The following is a 17,613-nucleotide window of genomic DNA, read 5'->3' as shown; positions in this document are numbered from 1 at the left end:
AAATGCAAAAAAATGCATAACTTTTGCAGAAAAATACAAAAAATAGCAAAAAAATTATAGAAAATGCATAAAAACACCAAAAAACATGAAAACATTCCCTAAAAGCATGGCAGAAAATGGTAGGAGTAAGCCTCAACCTTTACTCAAAAACCCTCAACCTGAACAGAGACTTTCGAATTACTAAAACCAAGTATTAGTATCAAGTATTATATCAGATAACATAGATACGGATACAAATACGCTTTGGAAATGCATGGATATGGAACAAAAAATATAGAAACATATGGATACGCTAGGGAAATACATACAAATTTTATAAATACATTAATAACAGTATATTTAAGATCAAAATAATCACAAAATAGTATATAAATACATAGAAAATATAAATTTTAATGATATATATGAAGAAATGTATTACAATTCATATACCGAGATGCATAGATATTATATAATTTTATTTATAATGGATCAATCAAGAGTCCAAGACACAACATATGCATATGTTATATTTTAATTATTATATCAATTATTATTTTATTTTACTATTTTAAATTTTTAAAACTAACAAAGAATCAACTCAAATTAAAATATCAATTAATAATTTATAAAAATATAATCTTAACATAGAGTATATCAAATTTGTTAACATTTCAAAGATACATATCATATACAAATTCATAGTTTTTAATTGCTAAAATAATAATTCCACTATTAATAGTTTTATTTCTATAAATTTTATGAAATAAATGTAGATTAGTGGATTTGATAGATTCAATTTAATAATTATATTCTTCAATACTTTGTTTATAATACTTTTATTTTTTATAAATAATAAATATTTTGTTAGTACTTATTATTATAAATTAAAATATTAGTTAATAATTTATAAAAATTTTAAGACATATCATGTGCAAATATATAAATTTTAAGTATTAAAATAACTATTCTATTATTAATATTCTATTTGTATAAATCTTTTGATATTAAAAATCATCTTTTTATATAAATGTGGATTTGATGAAATTATTTATTCTATTAGTTTATAAAATAATATTTTTTAATTTTTAGTTAGAGTTGTTAAATATAAATATGTGCTTTTTGTTTACATTCCATGTGAAAACAAAAGTTAATAAAATCTATGTTATTTCTCTTTTAATCACAAAATGAAATGTGGTTTGGAATTGCAACGAGATCTAGACGCACTAAGTGGCCTGAGTTTGAATCTCTGTAAGTGCATTTTTTATGAGAGTTGGCAAATATAGATAGACGCTTGATTGAAACCCTCAACTCAACCCACCCTATTCCTAATGGGTACCCTCAACCCAACCCACCCTGACCCTTTCCCATTGACCCTAATGGGTTACTCGATCTATATTGACCTGCTAATAGAATGGGTAGGTATGGGTGGGTTCCAAGGTGGGTGGGTTGGGTGGGTCAAATGGGTTGGGGTCAAGATTGCCGGCCCTAGTGTGCAATAGTGTGTATTGCTAGAGACCACATTGGCATCATTCGTTATCTTAGTATCTGAAGGGATCCATCCCATGAAGGGTTTTGAACATCATAGAAGGATGTTGATGCATTAGGTTGCATTTGAAGGTAGAGTTGACTATCATCATGCATTTAGAGAGGCAAATCAAGTTATCATGCTTCTGATTTTTGGGGCTGTGCTACCCCCTATCTTGTGTAGCACCTCCTGATCCATAAAAAAAAATCATATATATGGTTTGTGCCCCACAACTAGGGCTGGTCATGGCTTGGGCTTGGCTTTGTAGTTATGATAAGGGCTATAGCCTAGGCTCTTCTATATAAAATATTAGACATATAATGTTCTATATTAAATGACATAATTTGCATATAATTTTATTTTCTACATTATATGATATATATTATTATATATAATACATATTATAATATTTATATACAAAATATATAATATTACATGAAATAACACATATACATGTATACATTGTGTATAAAATACATATATTTAAATATATAAAGAATATTGGACCAGGCCGGGCTGAAATGGTCACCCCAACCCCCCAACTTACAACCATTAAATACTTTCATTCTAAATAACCATTTTATATGTATATTGCCTGTAAGGCTGTAATTGGGTTGGATTTAGCCACATGGCTCACATCCACATCTAATCCGATTATTCAAAACTTAAATCCGAGTTTCATCTCAAATCTGATCAGATGTAGTGGTCTTAAATCGGATTCATATGTTTTATTAGATTTCAGATAGGATTTTGAATTTAACTCAATTCCGCTTTTTTCAAAAAAAAAAGACTTTTTCCACTTATAAATATAAAATGAATGTATATAAATATAAATCCACACCCAATCCAATTATGTAAATGAATAATACGAATTCAAAGTAATCGGATTGAATGTTAGATCTGGTATATCATACTGTGGACTCCATTGACTGTTGCATGTGCAATAAGAGAGAGTCTAAAGAGTGAGTCAAAGGATACAAAAGGAAGTAAAATTATAGGGTTTCTAGCAGATAAAGGCAACTTTTTGCCTTTAATATAAAAAAGAGATAATATTTTTATATAATAACTAAAATAGGGTAAATTAAAATATATATATATATATCAAGAAAGGGCATTGCTCGTCTTCCTCCTCTCACTTTGTATTCGTGGGAGGTTAAGGTCGCCGGTGACAACTATACCCAAAATAGCAGTGGACAAATTTACAAAGTTAGGTTAGTTTTGTATTGACAAATTTACATTTTTGCCAAATAGACTTTTAGCTGCAATGGATGCAAACACCAATTCCAATAAAGCATATGCCTGTTTTATCAAAACCCACTTGAATGCAAATTTACTTCTTTTTAATGATGTACTTTTACATCTTATTATCAATATAAATATACATTGGAAAATGTATTTTCTGTCATTTGTCAATGTATAAATATAATATTATCAAACACAAGCAAAAATGAATGAAAGTACAAATTTATCCTGAACCGTCCGTTTGCATCATTTTCAAACGCAGCCTTAAAGGGGCTACAAGGACGTCGTATAAGCCATTTTGTATGTTTAAACAAACACTCTTTGCCATAGATAATGGCTTATACGATTCGTTTTAGCACATGATACCGGAAGAGCTATCACCGATCAAAACCTCCTGTGATCTTGCATGATAAGTACCACCTGATTAATTATTACCAGTTTTCTTGATATGTATCTAAGGACAATAATGGCGCGCAGTGGACAAAATGGGTGACAAAAAAACGTGTTTGGGTACGAATCATGATTCGTGAGAATGTGTTGTGTCTGTACTCTGTACCGGTGATATTGGTGCAAGATAATAGACAAGAATTAGGTTATTTTAACTTCATTCAACCTGATGAGGAAATCTTTACAACAAAGGTGTGGGCAAAGGATGTGACATCTCTCTCTTTCCCTTTCTCTCTCTAACTGGTAAGGTATTGATAGAGTTCTATATATTGAAAATCACTCATCGTAAGCATGGGTATTCTATTTTTTTTAAGGCTCGATTAGGAATTAGTATAAACATAAATATGTAGAGGTCAAAACTTTTGTATTTAGTATTATTTAGCAAGGTTTTTAAAAACGAACTGCAAACAGAACAGTTCAGCCCGTGACATCATAAATAAATTAAAAAATAAAAAAAAAACATATTCAATTTTGGGAACCACCCGACCTTCAGTCCTTCGAACCTGAAGGTATAAAATTCAAAAAAAAAAAAAATACAAAACTTTTGGGTTCCCAATTGAGCGTCAGCCTGTCAGGCTCGAAATTGGTGGTTCCCAACCAATTTGGTAACCCAAAAGATTTGTATTTGATGAAGGGTAATTTGGCCCGCTTAGTGAAAATGGGACACGTGGACACGATCTGACTAAGAGATGACAGCTCAGTTTGGCAAGCCTAGTTCGCAATAATTGAGCTCGGGTATTCGATTACCTCAACATAGAGTCACCTCGACATAGAGTCACCTTGGCATAGGATCACCTTGGCATTCAATCCAGTTCGGAACTAAAGAACCGAAGTAACAGCTCGGGACTAACAACCCGAATCAGCACGTAACCAACTCCAGAGGTCTCTCCAACGGATCCCGAATCTCTCGAGATCACGATGAGCTAACTGATCCCGACTTTTCCGAGATCACGATGAGAACTCATCCCAGTTCCACCAGAGTCGGAAGTGGAATGATAAGCCTTATCTATATACTGCTCCTTCGGAAGCGGAACGAATTCTATCTCCACATCCCGGAGGTCCTAGAGCTCTTTCGTGAGTCCCACGACTACTCTAGTATATAAAGGCACCTACCCTAATGACACAAGCTACGCGTGATTTTTCTACTCTCTAGCTTCTAGCTCTCTAAGCTCTCAAAACTTTTAGCTCGCATCACAATTTACTGACTTAAGCATCGGAGCAACCTCACCGGGTTAGCCACCCCAGGTTCTCTGATCCACTGTCTTGTAGACTCACCTAGCTCGTCGCTCGACTGGAAGCCAGATCATTCTCCAGCAGGAATTAGTTAGATCGCGCTACATCAATTGGCGTTGTCTGTGGGAAACGCTACAAAAGGCTATTTTCTCACCCGAATATCTAAGCCTCAAGTAATAACATCTTCAAGCAACAACAACAACGCTTGGTCGAAAGAACCCCCTAGGGGGGGCAGAAGCAAAATGATTAGCCTAGATGAGTTCACACAATCTTGCCCTGACAGAATCTCCCTAACTGTGAGGCCACCCCCATATGCCGAGCTCTACGTGCTCTCTACGAGAGCTGACGGCCAATAGAATGTGAGCCCACCCCACAGGTTGAGCCCTCCATGGTTCCCGTGGGAGTTGATAGCCAACAAACTGTGAGGTCGCATCGCAGATCGAGCCCTCCATGCTTTACAAGGGAGTTGATGGCCACCGGGTTGTGGAACCGCCCTCGCAGGTCAGTCCTGCCGAGGTGATGAGGAGTTTGTAGGCTGAGGTGCTGAGAGCAAAACTAGACTGTCAAAATTCTGACGACCTGGCAACCTAGAGACCTGCTTCCGAACTAGCGACCTGCTTCCGCCAACCTGGCGACCTGCTTCCGTCGACCTGGCGACCTAGAGACCTGCCTCCGAACTGGCGACCTGCTTCCGCCGACTTGGCGACACACGTAATCAGCCTGGACGAGCCTTGTCAGCTCAGTTCACGAGGTCGCACCTATAGGTCGAGCCCTTTGTGGCTCCCGCAGGAGTCGGCGGCCAACAGACTACAATCGCCGTTGCGGGTTGATCCTTTCAAGGTTCCCGTGCGAGCTGGCAACCGTGGCACCGACCCGCTATTTAAATTCCAACATCAACGCACATATCACAAGGGAAACCAAACTGCCTTCAGCATCAAGGACCCCTAAGCCGACATCAAAATATGTTGGTAACAGGCCTAAGGGCCTACAACGAAGCACAAATCTACTCCCTTCGCTGAGCTGATCTCAGCTCGGGAGTGGGGGGCAATTGATGAGGGCAGATTTGGCCCTCCACTAACATCATGACACATGGCATCTCGGAACAACTAGGTGACACCCAAAACCACCTGGGCGACAACTTGCCTTAGCAAAAATGATGGAGTTCCAGCTAGCGATCTGGCACTGTCGCCGACTTGGCAACCTGCCTCTGGTGCCGACCTGGTGACCTGCCTCTGGTGCCGACCTGGTGACCTGCCTCTGGCGCCGACCTGGCAACCTACCCCTGGCGTTGACCTGGCGACCTGCCTCAAGTGTTGACCTGGCGACCTGCCTCTGGCGCCGACCTGGTGACCTGTCTCTAGTGCTGACATGGCGACTTGCCTCTAGCGCCGACCTGGCGACCTGCCCCTGTTGCCGACCTGGTAACCTGCTTCTAGCGTCGACCTGGCGACCTGCCCCTGTTGCCGACCTGGTGACCTGCTTCTAGCGCCGACCTGGCGACCTGCCTCTAGCGCCGACCTAGCGACCTACGAGACGTTATCATCGTCGATTTCTACATGCATCCCATCACTCCCCGGTCTCTCGGAAATGAATTCTCACACTGAATGTTTTGGGAGAAACCAAGTAAGGCGCAAAGATTGGCCTACGTGCATGACTACCTCTGAGGATTTCGGAGTAGTTAGGCACGTCCTCCCGGAGATCCCAAACGTGTTGCGTGATGCTCACGCCAAACAATGCCTGTATAAAGGCCGTACCTCCAACCCTAGGGGGGAGATGCACAAGTTAGTTCTCGCAGCTCTCTCACATTTAGCTATCTTAAAATCTCTGGTTCGCTAACTTAAGCATTGGAGTTCCCACCCCGGGTAAAGCAACTCGGGCACTCTGACATTGTTTTCTTGCAGGTCGCATCAGAGCCACCTCTCCAGCTCGTCACCATTCAGTTAGGCATCAAATCCACCTCTCCAGCTCGTCAGCATTTAGCTAGGCATCAGAGCCACTTCTCTAGCTCGTCACCATTCAGCTAGGCATCCAAGCCACATTCCAGGTAGGAGTTATTCAACCAGGCATCCGAGTCACCTGCCAACCGGGGAGCTGCCAAAATGCGCATCGTCAGCATTGTTTTTGAATTTTATACCTTCACTCTCAAAGGATTGAAGGTCGGGTGGTTCCCAAAAGTTGCAGATAGAACAAGCATGAGAGAATAGTGGGCAGGAAATATACCATCACCGCTAGTATAGGTAAAGTTGCAAAATTGTCGGCTGCCACTGCAAGTTGGTCGCCGGACCTGTTACTACCACAACCCACAACTGTTACTACTGGATCTATTGCAAAATCAACGTTGTTCGCCGTAGACGAAGCTCACCCCCGTTCGCCGTAGACGAAACTCCAAAAGAAGTTTCACTTTTATTTAAATAATTTTGGATTACACATGAGCCCTCGTTCTTCTACATACATATTTTTTTTTTGAAAATTAAAATGCTATTAAATTAAAGAGAGTCAATGTGGAGATGCAATCTCTAGGACCGCAGCAGTGCTCTGGGAAAGAAGTAACAGTTGACACATAGAGATAAGAGTATAACGGTATGAGGGGGATTTCAGTCAAAAAATCAAAAGATCAGGGTTCAAATTGAACTAGGATTAAGAGAGAGAAAGAGGATTCACCACTTTGCTTCATATTTGTCCACATGAATAAAGAGATGGAAAATGGGATAGTTTATGATGATGCACGAATTGTGTTGAGTCCCTGTTGGGTATGACAGCTCGGATGAAGAGCCTGGGAGGATGACCTGGGCGGTGGGACTCCAATGGTCAAGTTAATACTGGACTACTAAAAAAATGAAAGAGGTTATGCAGGAATTCAGAACAGAGAGCTAGAGAGAGAGAGAGAGAGATTAATAGTGTAAGTGTATCGTTGGAGCGTGAGGAATCACCCTTATATAGACTGTGAAGTTCGGTCAAAGTGTGTCTAACACGTTCGGAGGTGATAGGCCCTACCTGTCCATTACTTACAAAGTACTCCAACATAGCGCAGCATTGGCCCTTATCTAATTCCCCGTGAAGCAGAAGGAACCGGGCTTATCGTTGCCAAGTGGACATGTCACCATGCGTTTTGAAGGCATCAAGCAATGCAAACGAATAAGGGGAGATGTGCCACGTAGGTCAGAGCTCTGAGCTCCTAAGGTCATATGAATTGTCAGGTAATCTGTTACCTGGGTCAGAGAGGAAGGTTGGAGTTGTTGTGGACTGCCTAAGAGATTCCACATGTCGATCTGTCGATCTACTGTTAAGCGAGATCGGTGTTATCCTAGGTGGCATAAGCTGATTTGTCGAGAAGCATACAGCCGAGGTCGTGCCACGTGTAATGTCGAAGTGCCACAAGACAGTTTTAATCACCATCTGGACCATAATATAGAAGCATGATTGTTTTCGGTTATGGACAATAAGGAAAATAAGTGGGTTTGGGGTTCTGTCCCGCAACAAACCCGTCTGCCCTGACAATTCGTGCTCTAAGAGAGACCTGTATTAACACATGAGCAGATGTTATCTTTTTAATGGAAACTAAAACTACCTTTTTAAAAAGCAAAAAAAAAAAAGAAAAAACTTTTAAGTGGGTTAAGGGCTGGAACTATTGCTGACAAAAACATTATACATGTTAAATTCACCAATCAGGGGGGGGTGATCTGGCATTGCTCTTTCATTTATGGAGAGCCAAAAAGAGGTCAAAGAAATATTTTTTTGAATAAGTGGAGTAACCTAGCTAAGCTTGCAACAAGCCCTTGGGATTGTATTGGGGACCTAAATTTCATTTTACACAGCTTTGAAAAGGAGGGAGGAAGAATCTACAATGAATCCCAACTCTAGAAATTTAGGAGTTTTATAGAGGATTGTGGTTTACAAGAAGTTCAAAGTGAAGGCCCAGCCTTCACTTGGTCAAATAAAAGGGAAGGGAATAGGTTCATTAGGGCAAGACTTGATAGGGTGGTCTATAACTCTCAATGGCAAAACCAGTTTGCTAACTTCAGGGTTAAAACAGTGGTTACTCTGAGCTCATATCACTTCCCAATATTACTAGAAACTGTAACTAGGAACCAAAGAAGGAGGAAAATTTTTAGATTTGAGGAAATGTGGACAGATCATGAGGATTTCCAAGGCCTGCTCAAGAAAGCTTGGGGGATAAAAATAAAGGGATCCAATCAATTGGAGTTTGGAGCAAAGTGTAGGGCTTTAATGGGTCACCTCAAAGTGTGGAACATAACAACTTTTGGAAATGTGAGAAAGGGAATTCAGGAAGCAAAAGATCTTCTCTGTGAGGAGGATAGCAAATCAGGGATGGAATTTAGTCAAACTAAGGTTAATATGCTAAAAGCTAATCTGAACACTTGGCTGAGAAGAGAGGAATTGATGTGGCTGCAGAAATCAAGGGTGAACTAGCAGCAAGCTGAGGACAAAAATACTAAATTCTTTCACTCAGTTGCAAAAGGAAGGAGCAGTAGGAACAGAATAGTATCTCTCAAAGCTGCAAATGGGGACTAGTTGTCTTCAGAGGAGGATATCTCAATAGAACTAGAGAACCACTTTAGAAATATTTTCAACTCCTCAAAACCAAAACTGCAAGATGATTTCCTTAATAGTGTATCAACAAAGTTGAGTGAACAAGAAAAGGAAAATTTAGAGAGGGAGGTTTTTGATGAAGAGATTAAGGAAGCATTATTTCAAATGGCCCCTAAAAAAGCCCCAGGCCTGGATGGATTCCCAAATTTCTTTTTCCATAAGTTTTGGGGAAGTGTAGGAAGTGATGCGATCACTGCTGTTAAGAGTTTCTTTGAAACTGGATAATTCTTCCCAGAAAGAGGGCTGAGACAAGGAGACCCCCTATCTCCTTACCTGTTTTTACTTTCCTTTGAAACTCTGTCTTCAAAGCTCATAGAGCTAGCTTCCCAAAAGAAAATAAATGGCATTTCAATTACCAGAAACTGTCCAATTGTCTCTCACTTATTTTTTGCATATGACAGTTACATAATTTCTAAACAGAGCTGGGGGATGGGCAAAGTATACTGGATGCTCTCAAATCTTATGTGGAGGCCTCTGGGCAACAGGTAAATTTCTCAAAATCTGAGGTTTTTTTAGTAGAAATTTACATCATAGACTCCAAAGATTATTGGCAAGATTTCTTAAAATGAAAAAAGTAGAATCTCCCTCTATTTACCTAGGGCTCCCCACAAAAATTGGAAAATCAAAGAAAGCCCTCTTCAACTTTCTCATTGAAAGAGTTGGAAGATTACACTCTAAGTGGCATGAATCTCTACTTTCTCAAGCTGGAAAAGAAATATTGATAAAAGCAGTGGCCAATGCCATTTCAAACTATACCATGCCCTACTTTCTTCTCTTGAAAGATGTGTTTAATGAGCTGAAAAGAATCCAAACTAGATTTTTTTTTTTTTTTTGGGGGGTGGGGGACAAAGGAACATAGAAAAACTCATTGGGTATGCTGGGAAGTCCTCAATAAAAATAAGTTTGCAGGAGGGTTAGGATTCAGAGATCCTTATAAACTCAATCTGGCTCTGCTAGCAAAGCAAGATTGGAGGATTTGTAATGATGAGAATAATCTTTGAGTAAAGATTATTAAGGCTAAATACCTAAAAAGAAGAAACTTCCTAACTGATAAACTGCCTACCAAGGGATCTTAGGCTGGTAGAGTATGGTAGCAGCAAGAGAGGTCCTCCAAAAAGAAACTTGTTGGGCAGTAAATTTTGGAACAAAAGTTAGAATTTGGGATGACCCATGGCTACAACAGATAGTATCCTTTAGAATTATGGGCCCTAGACCAAATAACCCTGTTTTGATTTGGGTTAAAGATCTAATGGACGAGAATAGTAGAAGTTGGAAAACCAGACTGGTTGAGGAGAATTTTGGAGAGGCTATTGCAAAAAACATCCAAAGTGTAAACCTAGCTAGAGGCAACTGGAAAGACAAGCTTAAATGGACCTATCATCCGAAGGGGATATACACTGTTAAAACTGGGTACTATGCTTTAGTCTCAAACTGTAGCAAACCATCAATTGGGGGTGCAGAATTTGGCAATATAGGGGGTATGGGGAAGAAACAGTTGGCTGAAATTTGGAAAGCAAAAAATTGATCCGAAAATAAGAAATTTCATTTGGAAATGTTCACAAAATGCATTAGCTGTGAAAGAAAACTTCCACAAAAGAAAGCTCTCTAATGATAGCAATTGCCCAGCATGTTTACAACAATCTTTTGAATCCATTTTACACTGTTTATTTGAATGTGAGCATGCTAAAGCAACTTGGTTTGGATCTCATATTAATTATTTGGGATTTAGGGGAGGATCTTTCACTTCTTTCAATCAGTGGCTCTCGGTTTGGTTGGATTTGTGCTCAAAAGACAAAGACAGAAAGGATGAACTGCTTTCTTTTTCATTTATGTTATTATGGAATATCTGGAAGGCTAGGAACTGCAAAATTTTTGAAAATACAGATCCTTTTCCTAGAGTCACCCTTGCTGTATCTTACAGGATGTGGAGAGAGAGTGTGTGATGATTTCCCAAGCAAAATTGCGAGATTCTTCTCCTCAATATCTAGACCTTAGAAATCAGCGTACCACTTTTTGGGAGGCACCAGAAGCAGGAAGACTTAAGCTGAATGTAAATGGGAGCTTTTTGTGTTCTGGGAATTCAGGTTTTGGTGCAGTGCTAAGGGATGCTGATGGGATAGTGATAGCGGCATCTTTTGGAAAATCATCAGCTTCATCTTCCATCCAAGACGAAGCGATGGCGATTCTCAACAGTTTAGAAGTTTTGAGTATGTTCAAGGAAGAAGACATATTAGTGGAATCTGATTGCCTAACTCTGGTGCAGGCTTTGAAGACAGGACACTTTGATCTGGCTTTGGATGCAAACTTTCTGTGCATGGATATCAAATTACTTATTGAAGACTTATCTATCTCTTTTAAGCATGTAAATAGATCTTGTAACATTGTTGCACATATACTAGCTAGAAAAGGTGTAAAAGAGTCTGGGTTGTTTGTCCATGATCCCCCTGGGTGGGTCCAAGATATGGCCGAGCAAGACTTAATTAGACCTTAATTTGTATTGTTTGTTCTGTTGTTTCTAGTTTTAATATATATTTTCTTGCTAGTTTCTACCAAAAAAAAAAGAAATCTCCAGGACCGCAGCAGTGCTCTAGGAAAGAAGTGACAGTTGACACATAGAGATAAGGGTATAACCGTATAAGGTAGCTTCAGAAGTTGAATGGGCGATCTGAAGATTTTTAATAGCAGATCAGGTTTCAGATTTTAAGGGGGGGGGGTTGTAGTCCAAAAATCCCTTTTTTTTTAATAGAAGATTAGAGTTTAGATTGAACTAGGATTAAGAGAGAGAAAGAGGATTCACCACTCTGCTTCATATTTGTCTAGAGGAATAAAGAGATGGAAAATGGGATAGTTTATGATGATGCACGAATTGCGCTGAGTCCCTGTTGGGTATGACAGCTTGGATGAAGAGCCTGGGGGGATGACCCGGGCGGGGGGACTCCAATGGTCAAGTTAATACTGGACTACTAAAAAGAACAAAAGTGGTTATGCAGGAATTCAGAACAGAGAGCTAGAGAGAGAGAGAGAGAGTAATAGTGTAAGTGTATCGTTGGAGGGTGAGGAATCACCCTTATATAGAATGTGAAGTTCAGTCAAAGTGTGTCTTACACGTTCAGAGGTGATAGGCCCTACCTGTCCATTACTTACAAAGTACTCCCACATAGCGCAGCATTGGCCCTTATCTAATTCCCCGTGAAGCAGAAGGAACCGAGCTTATTGTTGCCAAGTGGACAACATGTCACCATGCGTTTTGAAGGCATCAAGCAATGCAAACGGATAAAGGGAGAAGTGCCACGTAGGTCAGAGCTCTGAGCTCCTAAGGTCGTATGGCTTGTCAGGTAATTTGTTACCTGGGTCAGAGAGGAAGGTTGGAGCTGTTCGGTGTGGCTTGTTTGTTTTGGATGGTTAATGTAAATAATGATGGATCAAAGGGTTCATAGAATGTGTGCTTCAAAAAGAGAGTCGGAATCACCTGCCAACAAAAGACGTTCCAACACTCTCTCAACATGATCTAATACCACACATCTTACCATGATATTGGGACCTACCAAAAAAAGTAGGACCCGCCTTATATGAGATGTATGGTGTGAGATGATGTTGGGAGGGTGTTGGAACATCTTTTGTTGGCAGGTGACCTGATCCCATCTCCTTTGATAAGTGTGTGTCACAAGCCGCATCAAAGAAGCAACCTAACCTAGTTCATGTCTCTTACGGCTGGTAGCGATCATAATCACCCCTGCCCGGCCTGGCTCAGAAATTATAGACTTGGGCCTAGGTTTTTTGTTCAGGCCAGGCCCACATTAGGCCACAAGTCCAACCAAATACCACCATGAGCCCGCATTAGACCTGGTCCGGCCCACACACACATGAGCTCGGATCATCTAATTTGGACTGGATGTCAAAAAAACTTGTCATATGCACTGCAAGCACACCTTCAACCCATTTTAATTGTTAGTATCTGAAAACTAAATTTTATAATTTTTTTAAAGTTATTATCTAAAAATTCCCATTCACTTTAAATCAAACCTGACTTTTCAAAACCTCTTAGATACCCCCCTCAGAATTTTTTTTTATCGAAGCAATAAAAAAAGAACTAACTATGAAGAAAGAAGTATAAAAAAAAAAGAATCTGATAAAAATCTTCATATCTCTGAGCTTACACCAAGAAGCACCAAAAGATTTCTTTGATCAGTTTTCTTACCTTTTTTTTCTAATTTTCTCTGTTATTTGATAACTGATTTCTTAAAAATTTCCCAAAAGGGAAACGAGGAGCAAGGATAACTGATTCCTAATTTTTTTTTTGGGATAAAAGACTTGAGCATACCCGTAGGTTTCATAAATTGACTTAAACGTACCTTAAAGTTTTGCAAGTAGACTTAAATATATCTTGTCTTTCCACTATTATCTTCGACAATTTGAATGAAAAGACAATTTTACCCTTCGTTAAGACAAGAAACATTCATCTTCTACATCAAAATCCCATTCCTGTAAACAAACCCTTCTTCCCTCCAATCCAGCATATGGTTGAGAAATGAGAATGCACATCTCTATCAAACATTTCATAGTTCATTCCATTATACTGACTACTGAGAGAGTGAGAGGTAGCATGCAACAGAGAAAGAGAGAGAGATTCTTGGTCAGTCAAGGGTTAAAAGTTTACTGTTGTTTAGATGATTATATATGAAAATGAAAGGGATCAAGAAAATCAAGTTTGAAACATGATGGTAAGAGCATGCTCTTAATCTAATGCATTTTGAAATTGAAGTATAGATTCTACCAAAAGACTGATGGGGATTTGTTCTATTTTAATTGTTTCTATCAAAACTAGATATTAGATCAACTAATCTATAACTACTGTATTACTGCCCTATTTGCTCCTATTTGCTAAGACTTCCCTGTAGCAATGTTGAAATTGGACATGTGTGAGTGTGACCTCCCTCTTTGCTAAAATTCCACAGTCCTTTGAAAGACATGTGTGACCTTCCAGTTTGGTGATTTTTTTTTTTGATACATGAAAGAGAGCCAGTCAGATCTGATGATGACTCCTTTTGTCCTCTCGTGATGACCGACAGTCCAGTGACCTCAATGATGGTGGTACCCACTTGGATTGTGATTTGTGAAACCCCCTTAGCATTGGCCTTCTGCATCTCTCACAGCACCTGTTTTGCCCGAGTTTCTTTTACTAGTTCCTCCGTATTGACTTTGAGATTCATATTTATTACTAACATTTATTCATTATTCATTGTCACATTAGCCAATACTTAATAATTTTTCGTAAATGTCATAATATTTATACTACTATTAAAAGTGTGAAAATTTTGTTTGACTAAAATATGTATAACAAAGAATTTGTCCCTCTTTAATTGTAATGACAGAAATATAACTTGAACAATCACTTTTCTATTCGTTTAAGTCTTATAAGCTTCTATTAATATTCATTGAATCCAATTCTTGACTAGAATATCCCTAGTTTTGAATTTAATCCCTCTCTGAAGTCACAAAATGTAATTTAAACTACTACATTTCTCCTTTTTTGGTTCCCTCTCATTAAATCTTATATTTTATGTATTAACTCCTATTCTTTCATTGAATCCTATATTAATTAGCCATACTAAAGAAAAATAAGTGTGACAAAAAACAATTCAACATTTTGAGTCAAAAGTATAAAAATAAAAAATATAGAAAATATTTGAACGCATTTCTAATATTGTATATTCACCATATTAAACAAAAATAAGTGTAACAAACAAAAATAAGTGTAACGCATTTCTAAATAATTTTTATTTAGTATCATCATATCACCATTATCATAAAAAATTGCCATGTACGAATTACATGCCACTCACTAGTATAACAGAAATGAAATATGGCCTTAGTATTCTAAGAGTTTTAAGTTGAATATTAACCAACTTATATATGTGTAATTGTTTCCAAATCTGTTCAATTTTGTTTTAATTGCCATGTTTTTTGTTAAAATAAAATCATACATACTGGTGAAAAGCCCCTAAACCTTTCAAGCTGTATTTGGATTGAAAAATCCCTAAGTCGTACATACTTATGACTTCTATTTTGATGTTTTGGCCCGAAAAAAAATAAGTAAAGGAAAAGTAAAGGTAGAGAGCATCTTATATGTTTTTCTGGGGTGGAAAATTAAGCTCATGTTTGGTTCATTGCTCTGGGCCTCGTTCTTTTAATTCTTGATCATTCTAGGCAATAATGGACAAAAATGAATAACATTAGAGTGTTTGGTTACAAAATTATTGTCATGGGCTACATTCTTTTTAGAAGAAAAAATCAGCCCCATGACACAAAAATTGAGTAGCCTACAACATGAAAAATAATCATGTCCCATCTTGCTCATTTTCATTCTTTAAGGAAACTCTACCTACAAAACTATTACCATAGATGTTTACTTTTGTGAAAGCACATTTACAAAAGTACTTTTACGAAAGCGCACATTTACAAAAGTACTTTTACGTGAAAGCACTTTTATAAAAGTACTTCTATATGAAAGCACTTTTATAAAAGTACTTCTATACGAAAGCACTTTTATAAAAGTACTTCTATACGAAAGCACTTTTATAAAAGTACTTCTATACGAAAGCACTTTTATAAAAGTACTTCTATACGAAAGCACTTTTACAAAGTATTTTAATAAGTAAAAGCACTTTTACAAAAGTACTTTTACAAAACATCTATGCCAACTGGTAAACATTTTTACGAAAGTACTTTTATAAAAAGCACTTTTACGATAGCACTTTTACAAAAGTACTTTTATAAAAGCACTTTTACGGAAATACTTTTACAAAACATATATGCCAACTGGTAAACATTGACGATCAATCATCCATCGGTACACATCTATGCCAATAGTTTTGGAGACCTAGGTTGGGGGTTTATGAATACTAACACTTTTTTTTTTTTTGAAGAAGAAGAATGAAAATGAACAGCATAAGAAAACTTGTCAGACTCAAAAGAATTCATTCTTGGGAAAAAAGTGTTAGGCTCATAACAATATTTTCTCATTCTGCTTATTTTTACCCATTCTTGTCTATTTTAGAGTTTCATCTTGGGTAAAAATGAGAATTGAACCAAATATGACCTAAATGACTGAGAGGCTAAGCATTGCTCCAAGGTCTTAAATATCGATATGCCTGATATGCACAAATATTTGTGTCAAGTGTTTCAGGTGAGTAAAAACCTTATTTTTTATTTTTTTCTTGTATTTTTACAAGTGGCATTTTATGTAATTTATCTATTAAAAAAAGAGTTTCTAAAAATACCTTAAAATTGACATATCGTCAAGCAAAAGATATGATATGATATGACCACTATAAAATGTATTGTATCAAAATTTTGAACATTGCATTCGACCATTCCTATAAATCCCATCCATCATATAGGCATGCAACTTGGGTCAGGTTGGGTTGAGAATTTCTTAAATTTTGAATTGGACTCAAACTCATATATTTAATTTTGTTCATTTATATGGATGCGGTGAGTGGTGCCTAGCCTGGCCCTTGATCATCCCTAGTCATGACATGGTATATCAATTGAGAATTTGAGATGAAGGAGAAGCTTGGAAATGCTGGTTGGTTTGCCAAACATCTCCTACCTCTTCCACCACTATTCAAGTATTCATGAGATTCCGGCTGTTCTCTTTGATATAAGGAATCGAACAGAACTTCAACCTTTGTTTTGTTTTAGTTTTTTTAGTGAAATTATTTTTTATGGTAAATTGCTTCTCCTCTTTTTTAATAATAACTAGCGGGGAGCCATGCGATGCACGGGATTTGTTAAGTTGAAGATAAATAATAGAAACATGTAAGAGTATATATAGGGATGTCAATGGGTCGTGTCCGGCATGAGATTGCCTCAATCCTAACCCGATCCTCCAGAACCCCAACCCGAACTCGATCCGACCCGGCTTAAAATATATGATTCACGAGCCCGACCTAACACTATAAGGTTTAACCCGGTTCCGACCCGACTTGACCCATATAGTTTTAAATATATTTTTAACACATTTTGAAGACCTAAAATACATTAATTTAAATAATGAAATTGTTTTATAGATTCTAAGGTGTTTTTTTTTCATTAAAAAAAAAGAAGAAAATTAAAATCAACATATAAATAAATTATAAACTTTAAGCCTATAAACTTAGAAGTCAAAAAAATGCAAGAATACTTGGTATATATGTAAGGTATCATGACCCGGCGGAGCGGGTTAGTCAAAACCCGAACCTAACTCGGGTCAAAGAATCAAACTCTAACCCGACCCTAAACCAAATATATTTGACCCTAACCCGACCCTATAGGGTCAGGTCAAGTCGGGTTTACCATTTAACCCGACCCATTGACATCCCTATATACAAATGTTTTATATAATAATTAATAATCATTTATATTTTATATTCTACTTTTAATATTTTTTTACAATACAAAAATAACAATAATTAATTTGAGATAGGGTTGTTTATCAAACTTAGGGATGGCAATTTTCCCCATTTCCCTGATCCCATGGGGATATGCCTCGAATGGGGCGAGGATGGAGATGATTTTCCTCGCGGGACAGA

The 17,613-nt window shown here is 37.8% G+C and overlaps 1 protein-coding gene across 1 annotated transcript; it reads left to right on the top strand.

Moving 5' to 3' along the window:
- Positions 1-8,551: 8,551 nt before the first annotated feature.
- LOC104596627 (uncharacterized) lies at positions 8,552-11,531 on the top strand. The gene is made up of 2 exons (XM_010257891.1): positions 8,552-8,779; positions 10,962-11,531. The coding sequence occupies exons 1-2, from the start codon at positions 8,552-8,554 to the stop codon at positions 11,529-11,531; spliced, it is 798 nt and encodes a 265-aa protein (XP_010256193.1).
- The last annotated feature ends 6,082 nt before the right edge of the window (positions 11,532-17,613 follow it).

Source organism: Nelumbo nucifera, chromosome 1, assembly GCF_055504915.1.
Source record: "Nelumbo nucifera cultivar China Antique chromosome 1, China Antique-T2T, whole genome shotgun sequence".
In the NCBI taxonomy this organism is placed as follows: Eukaryota; Viridiplantae; Streptophyta; class Magnoliopsida; order Proteales; family Nelumbonaceae; genus Nelumbo; species Nelumbo nucifera.
The sequence above is the reverse complement of the archived record's forward strand: the minus strand, read 5'-3'. Positions and strand labels throughout refer to the sequence as shown.